The sequence below is a fragment of the Salarias fasciatus genome, chromosome 10, assembly GCF_902148845.1.
Source record: "Salarias fasciatus chromosome 10, fSalaFa1.1, whole genome shotgun sequence".
Lineage (NCBI taxonomy): Eukaryota > Metazoa > Chordata > Actinopteri > Blenniiformes > Blenniidae > Salarias > Salarias fasciatus.
In genome coordinates, this window is record NC_043754.1 from 27,048,818 (window position 1) to 27,070,986 (window position 22,169).

The window sequence follows — 22,169 nt, forward strand, 5'->3', positions numbered from 1 at the left end:
AAAACCAGGCACCATGTCATTTGTGGGGACTTTCTTGGGTCCTAATGAGGGAAACAGTGTTTTCTTGACCATGTTGTTGTTACTGAAAAAAGTAAAAGTGCAAAACATTTCTTTAGGGTTAGGCTTTGTTGTGGTGTGGGTTAGGTTAGGGTAAGGTCAGGGTTAGGGCTAGACATGAATGGGAGTCAATGGAAGGTCCCCACAAGGATAGAAATACAAGACTGAGCGTGTGTGTGTGTGTGTGTGTGTGCGTGCGTGGTGTGTGTGTGTGTGTGTGTGTGTGTGTGTGTGTTGTGTGTGTGTGTGTGTGTGTGTGTGTGTGTTGTGTGTGTGTGTGTGTGTGTGTGTGTGTGTGTGTGTGTGTTCACGGGGTGGGGGTGGCAATCTTGGTAAAGACCTGGTATTTCAAGTTATAATAAATCATATTTGATGAATTATAAAATTATTATTGTAAAATTATGCTTCTTGCAAAATTCTTGCAAAAACAAACAAAAGAAAATTGTCCCTGTCCCCGGCTGAGGGCAGGATGGTCATTTTTACTTCATTATTGTATGTTGCGATTAATTGCAATTAATTGCAGAAAAATTATGCAATTAATCACAATTAAGAAATGTAATCATTGCCCAGCACTAGTTATGAGTGTGATTTCCTCAAGACTTCGCTTAAGTCGCTATTTTCTTCTATATAGTGTTCAGTCCAAGCTCCGCCCCCTTCAGAAGACTGCCTGACCCCCGATGCAGCATGGGAGCTCGATCCACTAGAGGGCAGCACGTAGGCACATCTCCGTATGGTATGTCCGTGCTGGCTGTGAACATGCCGGTTCAGCCGGTTCCAGTACCGCGGGGCCGGGCCTGGTCCAGTGGAGTCCAGCCGTCTGGACCTCTGCCTGATCGAAGCAGGCCGGCTCTTCCAGGGACCGGGGCACACGCCCTCTGCTGCCCCGCCGCTCGGCCTTTGACCCTGAGACGTCCTGACATGCTGGACTGTCTTAAAACGAGCTCTCGGCCTGCAGACACGTCCTCGCCTGAGACCAGCTCCTCAGGACGTCCTCTCAGCTGCGTGGTTCCTCTGAATGAACGTGAAGCTGGTTTGTGATCGGTGCCCAATGTGAAGCCAGCTTCAGGCTGGACTTCTGCTGCAGATTTGACGTCGGTTTGCTGCAGAAGAAAACCGTCTGATCTGACGTCCGTCCAGCTCGCTCACACACACACACACACACACACACACACACCTGGGTTATGTCTTTTCATTCAGCATGACTCAGTCTGTCCGTCCCACCCTGATGAACCTTCGTCAACTTCTCCACTTTTAAAATAAAGAAAGATTCCGTCTTTGGAGGATACAGCGTATCACATCCTCCACCACCTGCTGAGTTTTGTTCCTTTCACAATAAAGCTGTTTTCCTCATTCTGATCATGTTTCCGTCCACATGCAGAGACTGACTGTGCTCATGCGGCTGTTCCTCTCACTCCCTCTGCTCCAAGGTCCCGCCGACCTGGAGGCTCCAGCCCGGCCCCCCAAACCCCTCCCCAGGAAGATCCCGCCGGACCTCCAGCCGCCGCCGCCCCCCCACGGTCCGGACGACAACGAAGACGCCAAGATCGCCAAGCTGATGGGAGAAGGGTACTCCTTCGACGACGTGAAGCGCGCTCTGACCATCGCCCAGTTCCAGATGGACGTGGCCCGCAGCATCCTGCGGGAGTTCGCCTTCGTGGCCCCCAGGCTCAACTTCTAGAGGCCCCCGCCCGGCGGGGGTCTGACAAGGGCTTCCTGGGTTCTCCGGTCACGGAACCAGGCGGACGCTTAAGGAACGTCTGATTTGTGCTGCTGAACAAAGACAAGGATGCACAGCAGGAGGCGGAAACCAAAGCTTCATCCAGGATGAGCAGGGAGAAGCTGTGTGGTGTGTGTGTGTGTGTGTGTGTGTGTGTGTGTGTGTGTGTGTGTGTGTGTGTGTGTGTGTGTGTGTGTGTGTGTGTGTGTGTGTGTGTGTGTGTGTGTGTGTGTGTGTGTGTGTGTGTGTGTGTGTGTGTGTGTGTGTGTGTGTGTGTGTGTGTGTGTTTCAGTTGATCACCAGTAGAGGGAGCTGGACAGTCTCGTGCCCTCTCTGATCCACTGAGCCTTTGAATGCCACTTCCTGTCTGGACCGACCTCTGGGTTCACCGCTCCGGCTTCCCTGTCCGGGTCATTCCTGGTCCTGGTGAGCTGGACTGAGCTCCAGCACCCTGTGACCCTGCGACCCCCCTGCGACCCTGCGACCCTGCCCAGGAGGAAGCGGTATGGGAGCCAGATGTTGGAAGCCAGACCGCCGTGCCTGTATTCGCTCAAGCATTTCCAGCAGGCTGTTCCAGAGGAGCAGCCTGCAGCCTTCAGTCACCCAGACCCCCCCACACCCCCCCACACCCCCCACACCCCCCAACACCCCCCACACCCCCCCACACCCCCCAACACCCCCCCACACCCCCAGGTTGGACATTGGTCTTGTCACTACGTCTGAACCCTGGCTCTCAGCGGTGTGTCGCCCTCTAGTGGAGATGTCTGTCACAAAGCTCCCTCGCCTTCAGGGCTTACTGTTGGTGTTCGGCAGTGAAGAGGTGAAAGGTCATCGGGTCATCAGACTCCTGAGGCCCTTCATCACACTGACCTTGATGGGACATGACTCTCCAGACCAGACCAACACCAGAACCCGGTTCAGGGGGAATCCCTGATCCGTCAGAAAACAGCAGAACAGAGTCCAGCTCCTCATGTGTCAGAGGGACGAGACCGGCCGTCCGTCTCCAACGGCGTCTCGTCCACAGTCCTGAGAATTCTGAGACTCTGAGACAATCCTGAGACTCTTTACTGGACCCCACTGCTGCACCACTCACACTGGAAGGACGGCGGGGGGGGGGGGGGGACCCGGGGAGGACCCGGGGGGGACTGACTGAGAGTGTCTTTGGTCTCATTGCAGGAGAAACTCAGCGGAAACAAACAGAACTTTATTGATCCCTTCAGCAGACAGGAAACTGGAAAGATGGTGAATACTCCTCCTTCTCTCTCTTCCTCCTCTCTCCAGTCTCCTCCTCCTCCTCCTCCTCCTCTCTTCCTCTCATGTCCTCCTCTCTCCTCCTCCTCCTCCTCTCTCCAGTCTCCTCCCTCCTCCTCAGATCATTGAGAATGTGCTCTTACTTCTGAAGTGTCTTGGTCTGGTTCTGTTGGGTTCTGGATCAGAACCAGACGCTGTCCGGTGGCGTTCCCCGTCATCTTCAGGCTTTCTTCCTTTGCACTGCTTCGTTCTTGACTTTAATTTTCTCCGACTTGAACGTCTCGGGACTGAAGTGCTCCCCCTGGAGGGAGTGTGTGGCCTTACGTTGCAAAGGGACAGCGGTTATTTTCTTATTGCATTTTTCATATTGATGTGCTCCGGTGACAAATTCTGTGGATAGTAACCATGAAGCCAAATGTAATGTGCTCTTAATTTATATGGAATGAGTTCATTTCCCTGATGCTTATTTTCATGTTTAAATAAACAGTCCCGGTTGTCTTTGTCTCGGTGTGTCCTGCAGTTCCTGATCCACCACATCCTGGTCTGATCCAATCAAACAGCTGCAGATTTGTCTAAAAGCAGGACATTTGGCTCACTAGACAAGCTTCCATTTCAGTCAGGGGCTGCTCTTTGTGTTGGTCTGGTGGCCTCAGCGTTTCTAAAACTCTGGCTCCCGGCCTGCATCCCTGGGTACAACTCTTTTTTTATTTTTTTTTAAACAAATAACAGAAACATCTCTAAAATAGTGAAAATCCTGAAAATGAGCCGATGCTGTGACGTTTGCTGTAGTGAATTCTGAGGAGGCGCTGAAGAGGCGAGAAGTTCAGTCGAGCAGAAGGAATGCGTCAGCTTTATGTTGAGGACAGAGAAACGTCACAGACCTGCTTGTTCTCAAAACGGACACTTTATTGTCGACAAGCGTACAAAAACAAAGGTGAGTATTTACCGTTCACCCTCTTTGGTTTCACTGCTGACCTGATTGAGAGAAAAAACAAGAACTAAGCGCCTCGTTTTTCACACAGTGTTGACCTTTCGACGATCTGCTGAGAGCAGACTAACGGAACCGACGCACCGGGTTCCGGACAGAACCGTGTCAGAGTTCAGTGTCTGAATACAGTAAAAGCTTTTAAATTAGAAACACGTCATCATTATTCATTACTTTCCTGCTGTGGAACACTCAAACACCCAAACGGCAGGTCTTTGGTGGCATTTTGTAGCTTTAACATGGTCAGCCTCACAGCTTAGCTAATGCTAACGCTAATGCCACTCGGTTAGCGTTCAGTGCCGATCGTCAGCTCAGTGTCGCTTCATAAAACATAAATAACAAACAGAAACATCCTGCCGGCCGACGTGGACCCTCCAACCGGCCAGTTTCAGACCGCGGGCCACATGTTGGGCTAGTTGAACCACGTCAGGGTTTCCACCTCGCAGGAGCTCAGTTAGATTTGCACACATCAAAGAAATACAGAAGAGAAAGTTTGTACAATCTGACAGCTTGAACGCTGCTCAAGGCTTCCAGTCTGCGGGCGGAGGAGGGTGGAGCCGGGTGGAGGCGGAGCTTAAACCACGGTCCAGAGCTCAGGGTGGAGGAGGAGCTTAAAGAGGGACAGTGGGACAGGAGTCCAGAGCTCCACACCATCGCACACAAAACAAAAAAACAACAAAAAAAAAAATCACACAATATCAGTAAAAACATCACTGAGACGGAAGTGCAGAGTCTGATCGGGAGGCACGGCAGCAGGGACTCATGTTCGAACCCCCTGACCGGCTCCTGCACGGTCTGCAGCTGGAGAAAGACTACAGCGAGAGGACAGTGATCTGGAGTCTGGACAGGCGAGAGACCAGGACCAGGAGGACCAGGAAGAACTCCTGGCACCACAGAAGAAGCGCGAGTGGACGCTCAGTCCCGTCTTCTGATGGACAGGACGAAGTCTTCCAAGAATTTAAGAATTGAGAATTGAGGCAGCAGAGGCAAAAGCCACCGGCCAGGGACAGGCCAGGGACAGGCCAGGGACAGGCCAGGGACAGGCCAGGTCATCTGGAGCTGAGCTGATCTGGATGTAGATCCAGTCTGATCATCTGGATCCTGGTATGGTCAACTGGATCTGGATCTGGTCTGGAGTTGATCTGGATCTGGTCTGGATCTGGAGCTGATGGAGTCGTCGGACATCTGCCACAGAGACAGGCGGTCATGAGACAGCAGGTGGAGAACCAGGCCAGTGGATGCTGGTCGGATGCAGGGTGGATGCTGGGTGGTTTCAGGGTGGATCAGGGTGGATGCTGGGTGGATGGTGGTTGGATGCTGGGTGCTGGGTGGATGGTGGATGGATGCTGGGTGGTTTCAGGGTGGATGGTGGTTGGATGGTGGTTGGATGGTGGTTGGATGGTGGTTGGATGGTGGTTGGATGCAGGGTGGATGCTGGGTGGTTTCAGGGTGGATCAGGGTGGATGGTGGTTGGATGGTGGTTGGATGCAGGGTGGATGCTGAGCCCCCTGAGGCTGCAGGTGTTTCACAGTGAAGGGTGCGGTGGAGGAGCCGTGGTGACGGAGCGGCTGCCGGGTGGAGCAGGCTCACCTCCTAGGCGGCGTGGTTCTCCTCCAGCCTCCTGCTCTCCTCGGACGTCCCCGCTTCCTTCTCTTCAGTTGTCCAGCTGCCTTGTCTGCGGTGAGGACATCACATGGTGAGGACAGCAGAGACCGTGTCCTCCAGAGACACAGCTCGTCTCCCAGGCTGAGGGTCGGTCTTCAAACAGAAGCTGCTTCCAAACCTCCATCCTGCTCTCTGACCGCTGCATGTCTTCTCTCTGGACATGTCTCAGTCCACGTCTCAGTGTCTCAGAAGACATGTCTGATGAAGCCCAGTGAGGCTGGATTTAACTCCATTTCCTCTGAGGAGATCCTGCTGATCTGATTGGATCTCCGCCTTCAACACATGTCAGCTGTTTCACAGCACCGGTCACAGCACCTGACCAACAGCCTGACCAACAGCCTGACCAACAGCCTGACCAACCAACAGCCTGACCAACAGTCTGACCAACAGCCTGACCAACCAACAGTCTGACCAACAGCCTGACCAACAGCCTGACCAACAGCCTGCCCAACAGCCTGACCAACCAACAGCCTGACCAACAGTCTGACCAACAGCCTGACCAACCAACAGCCTGACCAACAGTCTGACCAACAGCCTGACCAACAGCCTGACCAACAGCCTGCCCAACAGCCTGACCAACCAACAGCCTGACCAACAGCCTGACCAACCAACAGCCTGACCAACAGCCTGACCAACCAACAGCCTGACCAACCAACAGTCTGACCAACAGCCTGACCAACAGCCTGACCAACAGCCTGACCAACAGCCTGACCAACAGTCTGACCAACCAACAGCCTGACCAACCAACAGCCTGAACAACAGCCTGACCAACAGCCTGACCAACCAACAGTCTGACCAACAGCCTGACCAACCAACAGCCTGACCAACAGCCTGACCAACCAACAGTCTGACCAACAGCCTGATGAACAGTCTGACCAACAGCCTGATGAACAGTCTGACCAACAGCCTGACCAACAGCCTGACCAACAGTCTGACCAACAGTCTGACCAACAGCCTGATGAACAGTCTGACCAACAGCCTGATGAACAATCTGACCAACCAACAGCCTGACCAACAGCCTGATGAACAGTCTGACCAACAGCCTGATGAACAATCTGACCAACCAACAGTCTGACCAACAGCCTGACCAACAGCCTGATGAACAGTCTGACCAACAGCCTGATGAACAGTCTGACCAACCAACAGTCTGACCAACAGCCTGATGAACAGTCTGACCAAACAACAGTCTGACCAACAGTCTGACCAACAGCCTGACCAACAGCCTGACCAACAGCCTGACCAACAGTCTGATGAACAGTCTGACCAACCAACAGCCTGACCAACAGTCTGACCAACAGCCTGACCAACCAACAGCCTGACCAACAGTCTGACCAACAGCCTGACCAACAGCCTGACCAACAGCCTGCCCAACAGCCTGACCAACCAACAGCCTGACCAACAGCCTGACCAACCAACAGCCTGACCAACAGTCTGACCAACAGCCTGACCAACCAACAGTCTGACCAACAGCCTGACCAACAGCCTGACCAACAGCCTGACCAACAGTCTGACCAACCAACAGCCTGACCAACCAACAGCCTGAACAACAGCCTGACCAACAGCCTGACCAACCAACAGTCTGACCAACAGCCTGACCAACCAACAGCCTGACCAACAGCCTGACCAACCAACAGTCTGACCAACAGCCTGACCAACCAACAGCCTGACCAACAGCCTGACCAACCAACAGCCTGACCAACCAACAGTCTGACCAACAGCCTGACCAACCAACAGCCTGACCAACAGCCTGACCAACAGCCTGACCAACCAACAGCCTGACCAACAGCCTGCCCAACAGCCTGACCAACAGTCTGACCAACCAACAGTCTGACCAACAGCCTGACCAACAGCCTGATGAACAGCCTGACCAACAGCCTGATCAACAGCCCAACCAACAGTCTGACCAACAGCCTGACCAACAGCCTGATGAACAGTCTGACCAACAGCCTGATGAACAATCTGACCAACCAACAGTCTGACCAACAGCCTGACCAACAGTCTGACCAACAGTCTGACCAACAGTCTGACCAACCAACAGTCTGACCAACCAACAGTCTGACCAACAGCCTGATGAACAGTCTGACCAAACAACAGTCTGACCAACAGTCTGACCAACAGCCTGACGAACAGTCTGACCAACAGCCTGATGAACAGTCTGACCAACAGCCTGATGAACAGTCTGACCAACAGCCTGACCAACAGCCTGACCAACAGTCTGACCAACAGTCTGACCAACAGCCTGATGAACAGTCTGACCAACAGCCTGATGAACAATCTGACCAACCAACAGCCTGACCAACAGCCTGATGAACAGTCTGACCAACAGCCTGATGAACAATCTGACCAACCAACAGTCTGACCAACAGCCTGACCAACAGCCTGATGAACAGTCTGACCAACAGCCTGATGAACAGTCTGACCAACCAACAGTCTGACCAACAGCCTGATGAACAGTCTGACCAAACAACAGTCTGACCAACAGTCTGACCAACAGCCTGACCAACAGCCTGACCAACAGCCTGACCAACAGTCTGATGAACAGTCTGACCAACCAACAGCCTGACCAACGGTCTGATGAACAGTCTGATGAACAACCTGACCAACAGCCTGACGAACAGTCTGACCAACAGTCTGACCAACCAACAGCCTGACCAACAGTCTGACCAACAGCCTGACCAACAGCCTGACCAACAGCCTGCCCAACAGCCTGACCAACCAACAGCCTGACCAACAGCCTGACCAACCAACAGCCTGACCAACAGCCTGACCAACCAACAGCCTGACCAACCAACAGTCTGACCAACAGCCTGACCAACAGCCTGACCAACAGCCTGACCAACAGCCTGACCAACAGTCTGACCAACCAACAGCCTGACCAACCAACAGCCTGAACAACAGCCTGACCAACAGCCTGACCAACCAACAGTCTGACCAACAGCCTGACCAACCAACAGCCTGACCAACAGCCTGACCAACCAACAGTCTGACCAACAGCCTGATGAACAGTCTGACCAACAGCCTGATGAACAGTCTGACCAACAGCCTGACCAACAGCCTGACCAACAGTCTGACCAACAGTCTGACCAACAGCCTGATGAACAGTCTGACCAACAGCCTGATGAACAATCTGACCAACCAACAGCCTGACCAACAGCCTGATGAACAGTCTGACCAACAGCCTGATGAACAATCTGACCAACCAACAGTCTGACCAACAGCCTGACCAACAGCCTGATGAACAGTCTGACCAACAGCCTGATGAACAGTCTGACCAACCAACAGTCTGACCAACAGCCTGATGAACAGTCTGACCAAACAACAGTCTGACCAACAGTCTGACCAACAGCCTGACCAACAGCCTGACCAACAGCCTGACCAACAGTCTGATGAACAGTCTGACCAACCAACAGCCTGACCAACAGTCTGACCAACAGCCTGACCAACCAACAGCCTGACCAACAGTCTGACCAACAGCCTGACCAACAGCCTGACCAACAGCCTGCCCAACAGCCTGACCAACCAACAGCCTGACCAACAGCCTGACCAACCAACAGCCTGACCAACAGTCTGACCAACAGCCTGACCAACCAACAGTCTGACCAACAGCCTGACCAACAGCCTGACCAACAGCCTGACCAACAGTCTGACCAACCAACAGCCTGACCAACCAACAGCCTGAACAACAGCCTGACCAACAGCCTGACCAACCAACAGTCTGACCAACAGCCTGACCAACCAACAGCCTGACCAACAGCCTGACCAACCAACAGTCTGACCAACAGCCTGACCAACCAACAGCCTGACCAACAGCCTGACCAACCAACAGCCTGACCAACCAACAGTCTGACCAACAGCCTGACCAACCAACAGCCTGACCAACAGCCTGACCAACAGCCTGACCAACCAACAGCCTGACCAACAGCCTGCCCAACAGCCTGACCAACAGTCTGACCAACCAACAGTCTGACCAACAGCCTGACCAACAGCCTGATGAACAGCCTGACCAACAGCCTGATCAACAGCCCAACCAACAGTCTGACCAACAGCCTGACCAACAGCCTGATGAACAGTCTGACCAACAGCCTGATGAACAATCTGACCAACCAACAGTCTGACCAACAGCCTGACCAACAGTCTGACCAACAGTCTGACCAACAGTCTGACCAACAGTCTGACCAACCAACAGTCTGACCAACCAACAGTCTGACCAACAGCCTGATGAACAGTCTGACCAAACAACAGTCTGACCAACAGTCTGACCAACAGCCTGACGAACAGTCTGACCAACAGCCTGATGAACAGTCTGACCAACAGCCTGATGAACAGTCTGACCAACAGCCTGACCAACAGCCTGACCAACAGTCTGACCAACAGTCTGACCAACAGCCTGATGAACAGTCTGACCAACAGCCTGATGAACAATCTGACCAACCAACAGCCTGACCAACAGCCTGATGAACAGTCTGACCAACAGCCTGATGAACAATCTGACCAACCAACAGTCTGACCAACAGCCTGACCAACAGCCTGATGAACAGTCTGACCAACAGCCTGATGAACAGTCTGACCAACCAACAGTCTGACCAACAGCCTGATGAACAGTCTGACCAAACAACAGTCTGACCAACAGTCTGACCAACAGCCTGACCAACAGCCTGACCAACAGCCTGACCAACAGTCTGATGAACAGTCTGACCAACCAACAGCCTGACCAACGGTCTGATGAACAGTCTGATGAACAACCTGACCAACAGCCTGACGAACAGTCTGACCAACAGTCTGACCAACAGCCTGACCAACAGTCTGACCAACAGCCTGACCAACAGTCTGACCAACAGCCTGACCAACAGTCTGATGAACAGTTGTTCTGTGGGGTGAGATGGAGAATGGTACCGTTACATACCGTGAGTTCTTCCTGTAGAGCCAGTAGACCAGCCCCACGGCGGCGGCCGCCAGCAGCAGGCCCACCACCAGGCCCGAGACCAGCCGGGCCCGGTCCTCAGAGTCTGCCCCAGACCCTGAAACACGCACACACGCACACACGCACACACGCACACACGCACACACGCACACACGCACACACGCACACACAGGCACACACAGAGCTCCAGAATGAGCAGGACTCCCACACTGTAACTCTGATCACTAAAGCCCAATACTGAGTCCTGATCTGCCACTGTTACTCCAGGAGGACTGTCCCTCAGTCCCTCAGTCCCTCAGTCCCTCAGTCCCTCAGTCCCTCAGTCCTTCCCTTCAGCTCTACTGGTCATGAGTGAGACGAGCAATGACATGAAGGAGCTGGAATGAACGTCTGCATGTGAACGGATGAATGAAGCACATGAAGCCTGGCTCATCTATCAGTCCATGTGTTGGAAAACTAGTCTGAGAAAATCCAAAAGGCAAAAAGAACAAATCTTACCTCTTTCTCCATTTTCCTCCGTCATGACTGAAACCAAACAGAAATTAGAGCTCATAAAAATCAAAACGTCAAGAAAAAGAAACCAAAGATGAGAGGGTGAACGAGGACAGGATGAAGGACTGTCACACAGTGAGGACAGGATGAAGGACTGTCACACAGTGAGGACAGGATGAAGGACTGTCACACAGTGAGGACAGGATGAAGGGCTGTCACACAGTGAGGACAGGATGAAGGACTGTCACACAGTGAGGACAGGATGAAGGACTGTCACACAGTGAGGACAGGATGAAGGACTGTCACACAGTGAGGACAGGATGAAGGACTGTCACACAGTGAGGACAGGATGAAGGACTGTCACACAGTGAGGACAGGATGAAGGACTGTCACACAGTGAGGACAGGATGAAGGACTGTCACACAGTGAGGACAGGATGAAGGACTGTCACACAGTGAGGACAGGATGAAGGACTGTCACACAGTGAGGACAGGATGAAGGACTGTCACACAGTGAGGACAGGCTGTTCACTCTCGAGCTCTGGAACATCTCCGTTCAATTCAGTTCTACTGACAAACCAACACACACAACATGACCACTGTAAAGGCACTTATTGATTACATTAAACATGGAGTCCCACAGGGTTCTGTTTTAGGACCTATACTCTTCACATTATACATGCTTCCTGTAGGAACATCATCAGGAAACACTCCGTTAACTTCCACTGTTCTGCAGATGATCCACAGATCTACCTATCCCTCAAACCAGATGACACCGATCAGCTGGTCAAACTAGAAGTTTGTCTTAATGACATCAAAACCTGGACGAGTCTGAATTTTCTCCTCCTAAATTCAGATTAAACAGAATTCATTTTATTTGGCCCAAAACACCTGAGAGAAAAATGACTAATCAAATGCTGACCCTAGATGGTGTTGCTTTAACTCCCAGTAACACTGTGAGGAATCTGGAGTGACCTTTGACCTTTAACTCTCCCACATTAAACAGGTCTGCAGGACCTCCTTCTTTCATCTGGTAATATTTCCAGAATCAGGAACATACTGACAGAGCGAAGCTGAGAAATGAATCCATCATCTGTTCCTCCAGAGCAGACGACTGGAATTAGACCCACACTGAGCTCTCTCCTTCCTTTCTCAGAAGTTCTCAGAGAGCAGATGTTCTGGCAGGACAGATGTTCAGAGACCAGGACCCACCGGAGGACACGTTGATGCTCATGACGTCTCCTCCCAGCTGGTTGCTCACGCTGCAGGTGACGGTCAGGTTGAACTTCGGCACCACGGTGATCCTGTGGACGGCTCTGCCGTTGGAGTATGAGCGCTCCTCCTGGACAGACAGCAAGAGACAGGTGGACTCTGGAGGGGGTCCTCAGCACAGTGCTAGCTGTGGCTCCTCCGTCCTGAGGAGACACGGCTGTGGAGCTGGACTGTTGGACTGCCAGGTTTGGACGTCCTCTGTCCAGCACTCACGTTGGTGCCGCTGATGCTCCAGTGGAAGCGGGGCTCCGGAACTCCCTCCGCCTCGCAGCTCAGGACTTCCTGTTTGGCGTCTTCGGCTGGCCGTTTGGTCAGACCGGTGATCACGGGCTTCCCTGGAACACAGCGCAGCTCAGCCCGTGGACCGTGTCGGTTACAGTGACCACATGTTGGCCAACGGGCGGTCACCGTAACCGACTGGTCCTGGGTCTGTCGGCCAGACTCACCTTCTACCACCAGCTCGAAGCTCTGGTTCCGGCTCAGGCCCGGTATGGACACGAGGCATGCGTAGACCCCGGCGTGGGCGAACTGCAGGCTGGGGAGGCGTGGCTCCTCCACCGGGCGTTCGTCCTGAAACACAGCAGCTCTTCATTCCACCTGAGCAGCGCCCAGAAGCCAGCAGGCGTGGTTAATGCCGCTGCTCAGGGTTCAGGAGGTACAGGTCCTGGTCTGGAGCCAATGGACCTCCTCTCCCTGCGTTCAGAGGGTCACCCATCCTCCACAGGTCTCAGGGGACCGATCTGATCCAGCCAAGGCCTCCTGCTCCTTCACCGGTAGGAACTGACTCCTCAGGTGTGTTAAAGCAGAAACATCTAAAGCATGCAAACAGCCTGCCGGACCAGGGCCAGGACCAGGGCCAGGACCAGGGCCAGGACCAGGACCAGGACCAGGGCCAGGACCAGGACCAGGACCAGGACCAGGACCAGGGCCAGGACCAGGACCAGGACCAGGGCCAGGACCAGGACCAGGACCAGGACCAGGACCAGGACCAGGGCCAGGGCCAGGACCAGGACCAGGACCAGGACCAGGACCAGGGCCAGGACCAGGACCAGGAAACGGGACCAGGACCAGGACCAGGACCAGGACCAGGAAACGGGACCAGGACCAGGGCCAGGGCCAGGGCCAGGACCAGGGCCAGGACCAGGACCAGGACCAGGACCAGGAAATGGGACCAGGACCAGGACCAGGGCCAGGGCCAGGGCCAGGACCAGGACCAGGACCAGGACCAGGGCCAGGGCCAGGGCCAGGACCAGGACCAGGACCAGGACCAGGGCCAGGACCAGGACCAGGAAATGGGACCAGGACCAGGACCAGGGCCAGGACCAGGACCAGGACCAGGACCAGGAGCAGGAGCAGGACCAGGACCAGGGCCAGGGCCAGGACCAGGACCAGGACCAGGACCAGGACCAGTTTGATGGGATTTCTCCTGCTATCTTAAACTCACTGTGAGTGAATTAAACTCTGACATGTGGAGGATCCCTCAGGATCCTGACCTGGAGCGGTCAGGATCCTGAGGGAACCTGACCTGGAGCGGTCAGGATCCTGAGGGAACCTGACCTGGAGCGGTCAGGATCCTGAGGGAACCTGACCTGGAGCGGTCAGGATCCTGAGGGAACCTGACCGCTCCGGTCAGGAGAAGCTCCTCTGTTCAGACCCATCCACCTCCCTTTGGTCTGGGCTGGAATTATGGAATCAACACACAAATAGCAACCACCTCAAAGGTTTCAGCACACAGAAACACCCAGACATCTAGAACATGATCATGGAACGCAGTCTCCACGCTCGCCAGAGGAAATCCACCGAGTGGGATTTATCTGGCCGCTGCAGGTTACCTTCGTCCAGACCACGCTGGCATCGCCTGAGGAATTCTTCTCCATCTTCACCGAAAAACTGTCTCCAACCTTCTTCACGACCCTCCCAGTGGGAATCAGACTCAGGTCCAGGTCTGAGGGGACAGGGCAGAGACAGTCCACTCCCTTAAGCTCAAGGCTTTTCACAGCAAAGCTTCTAGAAGAACAATCCGCCCGGCAGAGCAGAGGACAGCAGAGGACAGCTGTAGGACGGACAGCAGGCCGTAGGACGGACAGCAGGCCGTAGGACGGACAGCAGGCCGTAGCAGTGCAGCAGTCCAGCAGTACCTCCTTCAGACCAGCAGAGGGCGCTGTGTTACTGTTAGATGTACAGTGCAGTGTGAATCAGTAGAAGAAGAATGTGTACGAATGGATCCTCCAGACTGATGAAGCTGTTGTTCCTTAAACAGAAGCAGTTCCACCGTCTGGACAGTGAATCGTTCTGAGGACAGAACACCAACCATTCTGGATTAAATCCGCTGGTTTGATGTTTCCCATCGCGGCTCGTAGAAGGCTGCTCTGACGACGTGCTAGCATCCATGCTAGCATCCATGCTAACTCGCGCTGGCTCTGCCTCATCAACCCTGTGTGTTCACGTATCGACCATAAGGTGTCGCCATTGCAACCGTATCACCAGATGCCATTAAAAGCTCCAGAGACCGTCTTTGGTATTGCTGTTTTGGTGCATAAAAAAAACATTTACAATAAATACATCAGCGATGCTTAGTCTGGCGGGGGGGGGGGGGGGGGGCAAGATAAGCCTGGGGGCCCGCCAGGCCTATAAAGCACTGATGGAAACCCTGTCTATGTATAATATATGTGTAAAATATTGTATTTTCAGCCTTGTTGTGCATTTAAAAGGCATTACATTGTTTCTTTTTAATATTTTTTCATGGTATTTCTGTATGAATAACACTTCCTGGTTTTGAGGGCGCCGGGACACATTCACCAAGAGATACAGTAGGTGGCGGTATGCACCTCAGTTGTTGGTCGCCAGCCGCCATTATTCCAGAAGAAGAAGAAGAAGAATGGGGGCGCCGGACAAATGGATCCCTATGGAGAGCCTCAAACTTTTTACTAAAATGTGACTTAAAGGTGCATTAAGGAGTTTTACAACCTTAAAAATACTTATTTTCCACCATAAATATGTTCCACATTTTTAATGCTGTGTACAATGTGCCCTGACAGATTCATTACCAGAACCTCTAACAGGCTAAACTGTCACTTGAAAGTCACAGTGCCGGTCCGGCTCCAGAGTTTTTTGGGGAGAATTTGAAAGGAATGACGTAATGCGCGCTCCGGCTGGTTAGGTTTCGCTTTGTCCGCCATTACTCCGCCAGATGCTTAGTGAGCAACAACTGAGCAGGATCTTCCAGAAAGTCAGAACAGACTGGCTTCTAGCACTGCAGCTCCACACAGACTCCACCAGGGAGAAGAAACTTAAATCTTACTGGAGCGCTGCTAAACGAGCGAAGACGGAGTCCCCCTCTTCCGTGCACGGGAGCCACAAGGACGAGTTTTTCACTAAGCTGCATTACGCCCAAGGCCTGCAGGGGGCGCTGTTTCGCATAAAACGTGCAAACTCCTTAAGGCACCTTTAAGGCTGTATTTTAACTGGTTCCTTACAAATCGGGTTTGTGGCGCAGCTCTGTGTGCCACGCATAGGCTACTCCCACTTTTTATTATCAACCAGATGGAACCGTCTTATTTCTGTTGTTTCGTTGTGTGTGGACACTGCTGTTGTCTCTCATCTGCATTCCTGCATTTTCGGCTCCAGAACGTCCACAGTGGCAGAGGAGAGTGTAGAGAAGGACGGTGTGTGAAGGTGGAACTGGAATAATGAAAATTAATTCTGTAAAGTCTCTCCAAGTGCACGGTAAGAATAAATGAGTGCAATAAGTGACGGCTGCAATACGTTTCATTTGTTTGTTCTCCCAGACTGAATTAAGGAACAGATGTTTCATATGATCTGTTGAGGCGTCTGCTTTATAGGATATTTTTGTTGCTAGATTTTTTTTTTCATTTACAAAGGTACTAAACATTCTGTTCATTATTTTGTTTAGTAGTTGAAATTTTCTTCCAGTTCCAGGATAAAATGTTCTTTAGAAGTGAAAGTTTATTGATTTTGATAGGATGTTCTTGCATTGTTAGGGCATATTAGTTGAAAATGGTCTCAAAATAACATTGTTTAGTGCAATATTATCTCTTATTGCAATAATTTCTGAGACAATTAATTGCACAGATGATTTTGTTATTGCTGTATGTGTAAATAAGCTGGTTACCAGGCAGCTGGATTTCCCCAAGAGGACAAACAAAGTTATTTTTTTCTGTCTGTCTGGTTCTATAATCAATGTGTAATTGTTGCAAACACCAGTACAGTGAACCGTGTCCCTGTGGATGTGCAGACACACCATTTCTTCAAAATAAAACAGATGACAATGTTTGATTATGTACATACACTCAGTTTTTCTTTCCTCCTGACTCTGTAACTGCATGGACATTAAAGTGGCTAGGTTTGCAGCATCAACTTGCCTCCAAGATAATTTGCCCCCCCCCCCCCCCCCCCAAAAAAAAAAAAAAAAAAAAAATTGTCACCAGCCGCCACTGTCCCTGCTCAGCAACCTGCAGCCTCGTGGTTCACCGGAGCAGGCGGGGCTGACCACTCCCCCCCCCCCCCCCGCTGGCAGTACTCACAGCTGACGGCCAGCGTCTGCGACGTCTCCATTGTGGGGTTGTCGGCCAGGGAACACTTGTATTCTCCGGCAGCCCGCCTGCTGACGCCGCTCAGGGTGTAGCTGTCGGCTCCCTCCACCAGGATCCTCTGGCCCTGCACCGCCAGCAGAGGAAACCTCAACACTCCACGCATCGCTTCCAGCTCATTTTCCAGACCAGATGGGAACTTGGATTTCACTCGGACGTGACTCCACTCCGACTCGAATTGCGATTCTATCAATTTTGGACTCGACTTAAAGAAATCAAAAAAGACCTGGACCTGCATGGACAGGGACTGTGGACCTGGACCTGCGTGGACAGTGACTGTGGACCTGGACCTGCATGGACAGGGACTGTGGACCTGGACCTGCGTGGACAGGGACTGTGGACCTGGACCTGCATGGACAGGGACTGTGGACCTGGACCTGCGTGGACAGGGACTGTGGACCTGGACCTGCGTGGACAGGGACTGTGGACCTGGACCTGCATGGACAGGGACTGTGGACCTGGACCTGCGTGGACAGGGACTGTGGACCTGGACTTGCGTGGGCAGGGACTGTGGACCTGGACTTGACTCAGCTCTTTTGACTGGAGTCATGTCCAGTCATAATAGGAATTCTTGCTGAATGCAGGTTTAGTGATTCAAAGATCACTGAAGCATTTCATTTTGCCACGAGCTAAAATAAAGATGGCGTCTGGTATTTCTTCATTTTGCTTTACGTAGAAAGGCCACAGAATCTGGGCGTGGCTGGACTTTGGACGTAAAGATCTGAACATTTAAAAACAGCTCAACCAGAGAAGTAAGTAATGAGGACTGGTTCTGCAGCAGGCTGGAATCAGTCTTCTCCACAACGACCTGCAGCAGGTGGAGAGGGAGTCACTCCACCTGCTGCAGCACCACAGCTGGAACATCAGAAACACAGAAGGCTCGCCTGGATGTGGAAGTAGAAGGACTGGGGAGGAGGGTTCCCGTCCGCCTGGCACCTCAGGGTCACGTTGCTGCCCTCCACCACGGGGCCGTCGGGCAGCACCAGGAGACTGAGTCTCTCTGGAGGGTCTGGCAGGACAGGAGGGACACAGGCTGGTTTTACTGCTGCTCATCCAGAACCACTGCTCTAAAGTGAAGCGTCAGTCAGAGAATAGGACTCCAGTGGCTCTACCATGGAAGTCTGGATTATTTAAAGGCGTCGTTCAGTCAATTAAAGGTATTTCCAAAAACACACAGGGGGCGCAATGATGGACTTCATGTTGAATTCTATGTCTAGTTTTGGTTGTATGACATCAGACTGAGAGACGGTCTGATCCGATAGTCTAGACCGGTACCGGGTCCGGTACGGGCCAGACCAGCCGGATCAGCTGATCAGAGAGAAACCAGCGTCTCCGGTCTGGTTCTACCGTCCAACAGGAGCAGTGAGCAGTCTGCATGTCTTCTCTCTGGACATGTCTCAGTCCACGTCTCAGTGTCTCAGAGCGTCTTTGCTGATGAATCACAGTGAGGAGCAGTGAGACGTCTCTGATGTCCGTCCGTCCGTCTCACTGAAACCGTCCAGTCCACTGAATGCTCCGGCACCAGCAGTCAGCCTCTGCCGTCCTGACGTTACTGCGACCTGTGCTTCAGAGGGGACATCGGCTGGACTGGACCGTCTCAGGCCTCTGGACCACTGCTTCAATGATTTGACACAAACCGGTCAGTCATGTTGTCAACGTGTCTTTTTTCAGCGATGTCCTGTTTTGTGGCGTCTGTCCTGTGGTGAACAGGGACAGAGACCGGTCTGCTGGACTCACAGTGGACGGGGAAGGGCTCCAGGTCCACCACCTGCCGGGCCCCCAGGTGGGTGGACACGCAGGAGAAGACGGAGCCGCCGTCCTGTCGGTCCGCCGTCACCTGCAGGGTGGACGAGGTGGTGGACAGACCGGTGGCCGGGTCCACCTTCAGGCTGGGGGTGATGAGGACGGCTGTGAAGACAACGCAGAGACAGAGCTCAGGAGGGACGTGGAGACGGACGGCCAGAAGAGCACCAAGACAGTTCAGCTGAAAGAAAAGGACTTTTGTACTCTGGGGGGACAGTTCAGTGTCTGATGCTCATGGGCCTGCTCGGTTGAGTTCTCCCATGGACCTGTGGGTTCTGGGATGTTAGCAGACCTCAGTGGACGAGACCAGGGCTCCAGGTCTGGTCTCAGGGTCTCAGGAGACGCAGTCTCAGGAGGAAAGATCAATAGCTGACTGAGCACAACAAGGACCTTCCAATCCAGGGCCTTGGCTAGCTTGGTAGGGGACAGTTGGACTTCTTCTGTCCCTCTCAGAAGACTGATGGACACAGATGAAGAACCTGAGTCAACAGTTATGGATCATTCACCGTTTGTCAGAGTGACCGGTCCTAGAACCTGACGGAGGAGGTTCTGAAAGGGAACATTAAGCTCTTATTGTGACCTGGTAGCCTGTGGGTGGGGACACTGTCTGAGGGAGAAGACACCATAGCTCCAGCGTCCCCGCTGGTGGGGTCCTGATCTCCAGGCCCCTGATAACGTCCGGCCTCGGCGGCTCCACCTGGTCCGGCTGGCCCGGGCCCTGGACAGGTTCCTCTCACGCTGTTGGTTTTGGGTCGTCACAACGCAGAACATCAGGTTTTTATCCGTCCCTTTAATACTGAGACGCTCTGTGGACTGGAGGGGATCAACAGGACCCCACAACCACGGGGGGCTCAAACCGTGGACCGTCCCCTCAGGTAAGGCCACCAGCTTGGCTTGACTGGTTCTGAGCCCAGTCCATGTTCTCCTGGAGTCTGTACGGAACCGCCTGGTCGCAGTCCGGCTGTGGTCTCGTCATCCATGTTCGCTGAGGAGGTGGGTCTCTTTCTGGTCTCACTGATAATGGCCGCCACGGCCGAGCGTGAGGCTGTGGTCCAACATGTCCACCTCCACACCGTGACAGGATCCATTAATCCAGCTGATATAAAACACAACTGCAGGTCTGGGAAGGCTTTTAGAGGAGTGATGGATGACGGAACGTGGAAGACCTTGACCAACTCTCCAGGAGGAGGGTGTGGGGGACTGATGCAAAACTCAGGAAAGGCGACATGGAAGCCAGACCGGACTGGAATGCTCCAAGCAACCACAGAACCCGGGAATCCAGAGAACCCAAGAACCCAGGGATCCAGAGAACCCGGGAATCAAGAGAACCCAGGGATCCAGAGAACCCAAGAACCCAGGGATCCAGAGAACCCGGGAATCCAGAGAACCCAAGGATCCAGAGAACCCAAGAACCCAGGGATCCAGAGAACCCGGGAATCCAGAGAATCCAAGGATCCAGAGAACCCAAGAACCCAGGGATCCAGAGAACCCGGGAATCAAGAGAACCCAGGGATCCAGAGAACCCAAGAACCCAGGGATCCAGAGAACCCGGGAATCCAGAGAACCCAAGGATCCAGAGAACCCAAGAACCCAGGGATCCAGAGAACCCGGGAATCCAGAGAACCCAAGGATCCAGAGAACCCAAGAACCCAGGGATCCAGAGAACCCGGGAATCAAGAGAACCCAGGGATCCAGAGAACCCAAGAACCCAGGGATCCAGAGAACCCAGGGATCCAGAGAACCCAAGAACCCAGGGATCCAGAGAACCCAGGAATCCAGAGAACCTAGAGATCCAGAGAACCCAGGAATCCAGAGAACCCAGGGATCCAGAGAACCCGGGAATCCAGAGAACCCGGGAGTCCCAGCCTTCTGTATGAATGAAGACCTTCTGAGAACCCGTTGGTCTCCAGGTATGTGGACAGTCTCTCTGCTGTCCCCCTGAAAAACATGGCAAACGTTGAGAAGGCAGACTGGCCGGAACTGGCTGAGGACGGTCTTTCTCCTTGAGAACTACCTGAGCTCCCGTCAGGCCAGAAGCTGTCATTTACCCACTTCAGAGATGTTGTACTCTCTTATATAAAAATGTTAAAAGACTCTGAAAACAGAAAGGCTGTAAAAACTATCAGTGTCAGTGAGAAATTTAAACCGTTTGAAAGAAACTGATGGATTATTGTTCCTCTGGCATCATGTTTGCCATGTACGTCTATATTTCCAATAAAAAAGATGACAGGAAGCATGGCGTTGTCCATGCGGACTTGTTGTTGCGGTGGTGCTGAAGGAGAGCAGTGCTCTGCTGTAAAAGAGGCAGAAGGCTTCAGTCTTCAGCAGGACGTCTGCTCAGCACAGCGCCACTGTTGTTGTTGTTGTTTACAGAGTTCTGCGCGTTTGTTACGACGAAGAGCGACGACGCAGCGAATCAGGAAACGCTCCAGAACAGCAGGAACTACGGAGGCGTGGATTCAACAGCTTTCGGATCTGTTCACCCTGGGACCTGGTTTCAAAAATATTTGGTTTCAGATCCACGGAATGCTGAATTCATGTGGATGACAGGGTGAATGGATCAAATACTTTAGAGGTTGGGCCTGGATGCGTCTTCGTGTGGATGGGCCTCAGTCTTTTCATGATATTAGATTTTCTCACAGTGAAATCCTTCTCAAAGATATTTCTATGGGACTTTCCTTGGCAGAGCACTGAAGCGAGGTCATATGTAACCCTGGTACTCACCTTTCCCATCAGCCACCAGGGGCTCTCCATTCTTCATCCAGGCGATGATGGCCGCGGGGTTTGCTTCTGCTGCCACGCACGTCCCCACCTGGACACAAACAGGAGCTGAGTCCACGGTGAGTCCACTGCAGGACGTCCACAGCCCCTCAGGCAGAGGACGCCCAGCGGACGCCATCAGAGCGCCACCAGCCCCCCCCCCCCCCGATCCAACCACATCCAGCACTGCCAGTCCTGCAAGAAGACTCCACCCCACCTGCCTGGAGACCACCTCCCAGTCCTGAATCCCAGAACCCAAACCCGGCCTGAGACCCTGCAGAGACCCACCAGGTTTTCACCAACATCAGTGGACCTACAGGTCAAACTGACACCGTCTCCAACCACTCAGTGGATCACCAGGACCGCTCAGTGGATCACCAGGACCGCTCAGTGGATCACCAGGACCGCTCAGTGGATCACCAGGACCGCTCAGTGGATCACCAGGATCGCTCAGTGGGTCACCAGGACTGCTCAGTGGATCACCAGGATCGCTCAGTGGATCACCAGGACCGCTCAGTGGATCACCAGGATCGCTCAGTGGATCACCAGGATCGCTCAGTGGATCACCAGGACCGCTCAGTGGATCACCAGGACCGCTCAGTGGATCACCAGGACCGCTCAGTGGATCACCAGGACC

General features: G+C 53.1%; 2 protein-coding genes across 2 annotated transcripts in view; one reads left to right on the forward strand and one right to left on the reverse strand.

Annotated features, from left to right (window-relative positions):
* The window catches only part of LOC115395385 (E3 ubiquitin-protein ligase CBL-B-B-like), a 30,044-nt gene extending 28,427 nt beyond the window's left edge, over positions 1-1,617 (forward strand). Inside the window, exon 19 of the mRNA XM_030100909.1 lies at positions 1,485-1,617. The gene's annotated coding sequence lies outside the window, so the exon portion shown is untranslated. The remainder of the gene's footprint in view (positions 1-1,484) is intronic.
* Positions 1,618-3,890: 2,273 nt separating this feature from the next.
* LOC115395387 (CD166 antigen homolog A-like) overlaps positions 3,891-22,169 on the reverse strand; it is a 36,867-nt gene continuing 18,588 nt past the window's right edge. Inside the window, exons 5-16 of the mRNA XM_030100910.1 lie at positions 21,497-21,584; positions 18,707-18,877; positions 17,854-17,978; positions 16,904-17,036; positions 14,192-14,304; positions 12,806-12,929; positions 12,573-12,694; positions 12,300-12,429; positions 11,095-11,121; positions 10,579-10,693; positions 5,601-5,685; positions 3,891-5,195 (exon numbers count right to left, since the gene is read on the reverse strand). Coding sequence (XP_029956770.1) covers positions 5,604-5,685; positions 10,579-10,693; positions 11,095-11,121; positions 12,300-12,429; positions 12,573-12,694; positions 12,806-12,929; positions 14,192-14,304; positions 16,904-17,036; positions 17,854-17,978; positions 18,707-18,877; positions 21,497-21,584 — 1,230 coding nt within the window. The 3' untranslated portion in view covers positions 3,891-5,195; positions 5,601-5,603. The remainder of the gene's footprint in view (positions 5,196-5,600; positions 5,686-10,578; positions 10,694-11,094; positions 11,122-12,299; positions 12,430-12,572; positions 12,695-12,805; positions 12,930-14,191; positions 14,305-16,903; positions 17,037-17,853; positions 17,979-18,706; positions 18,878-21,496; positions 21,585-22,169) is intronic.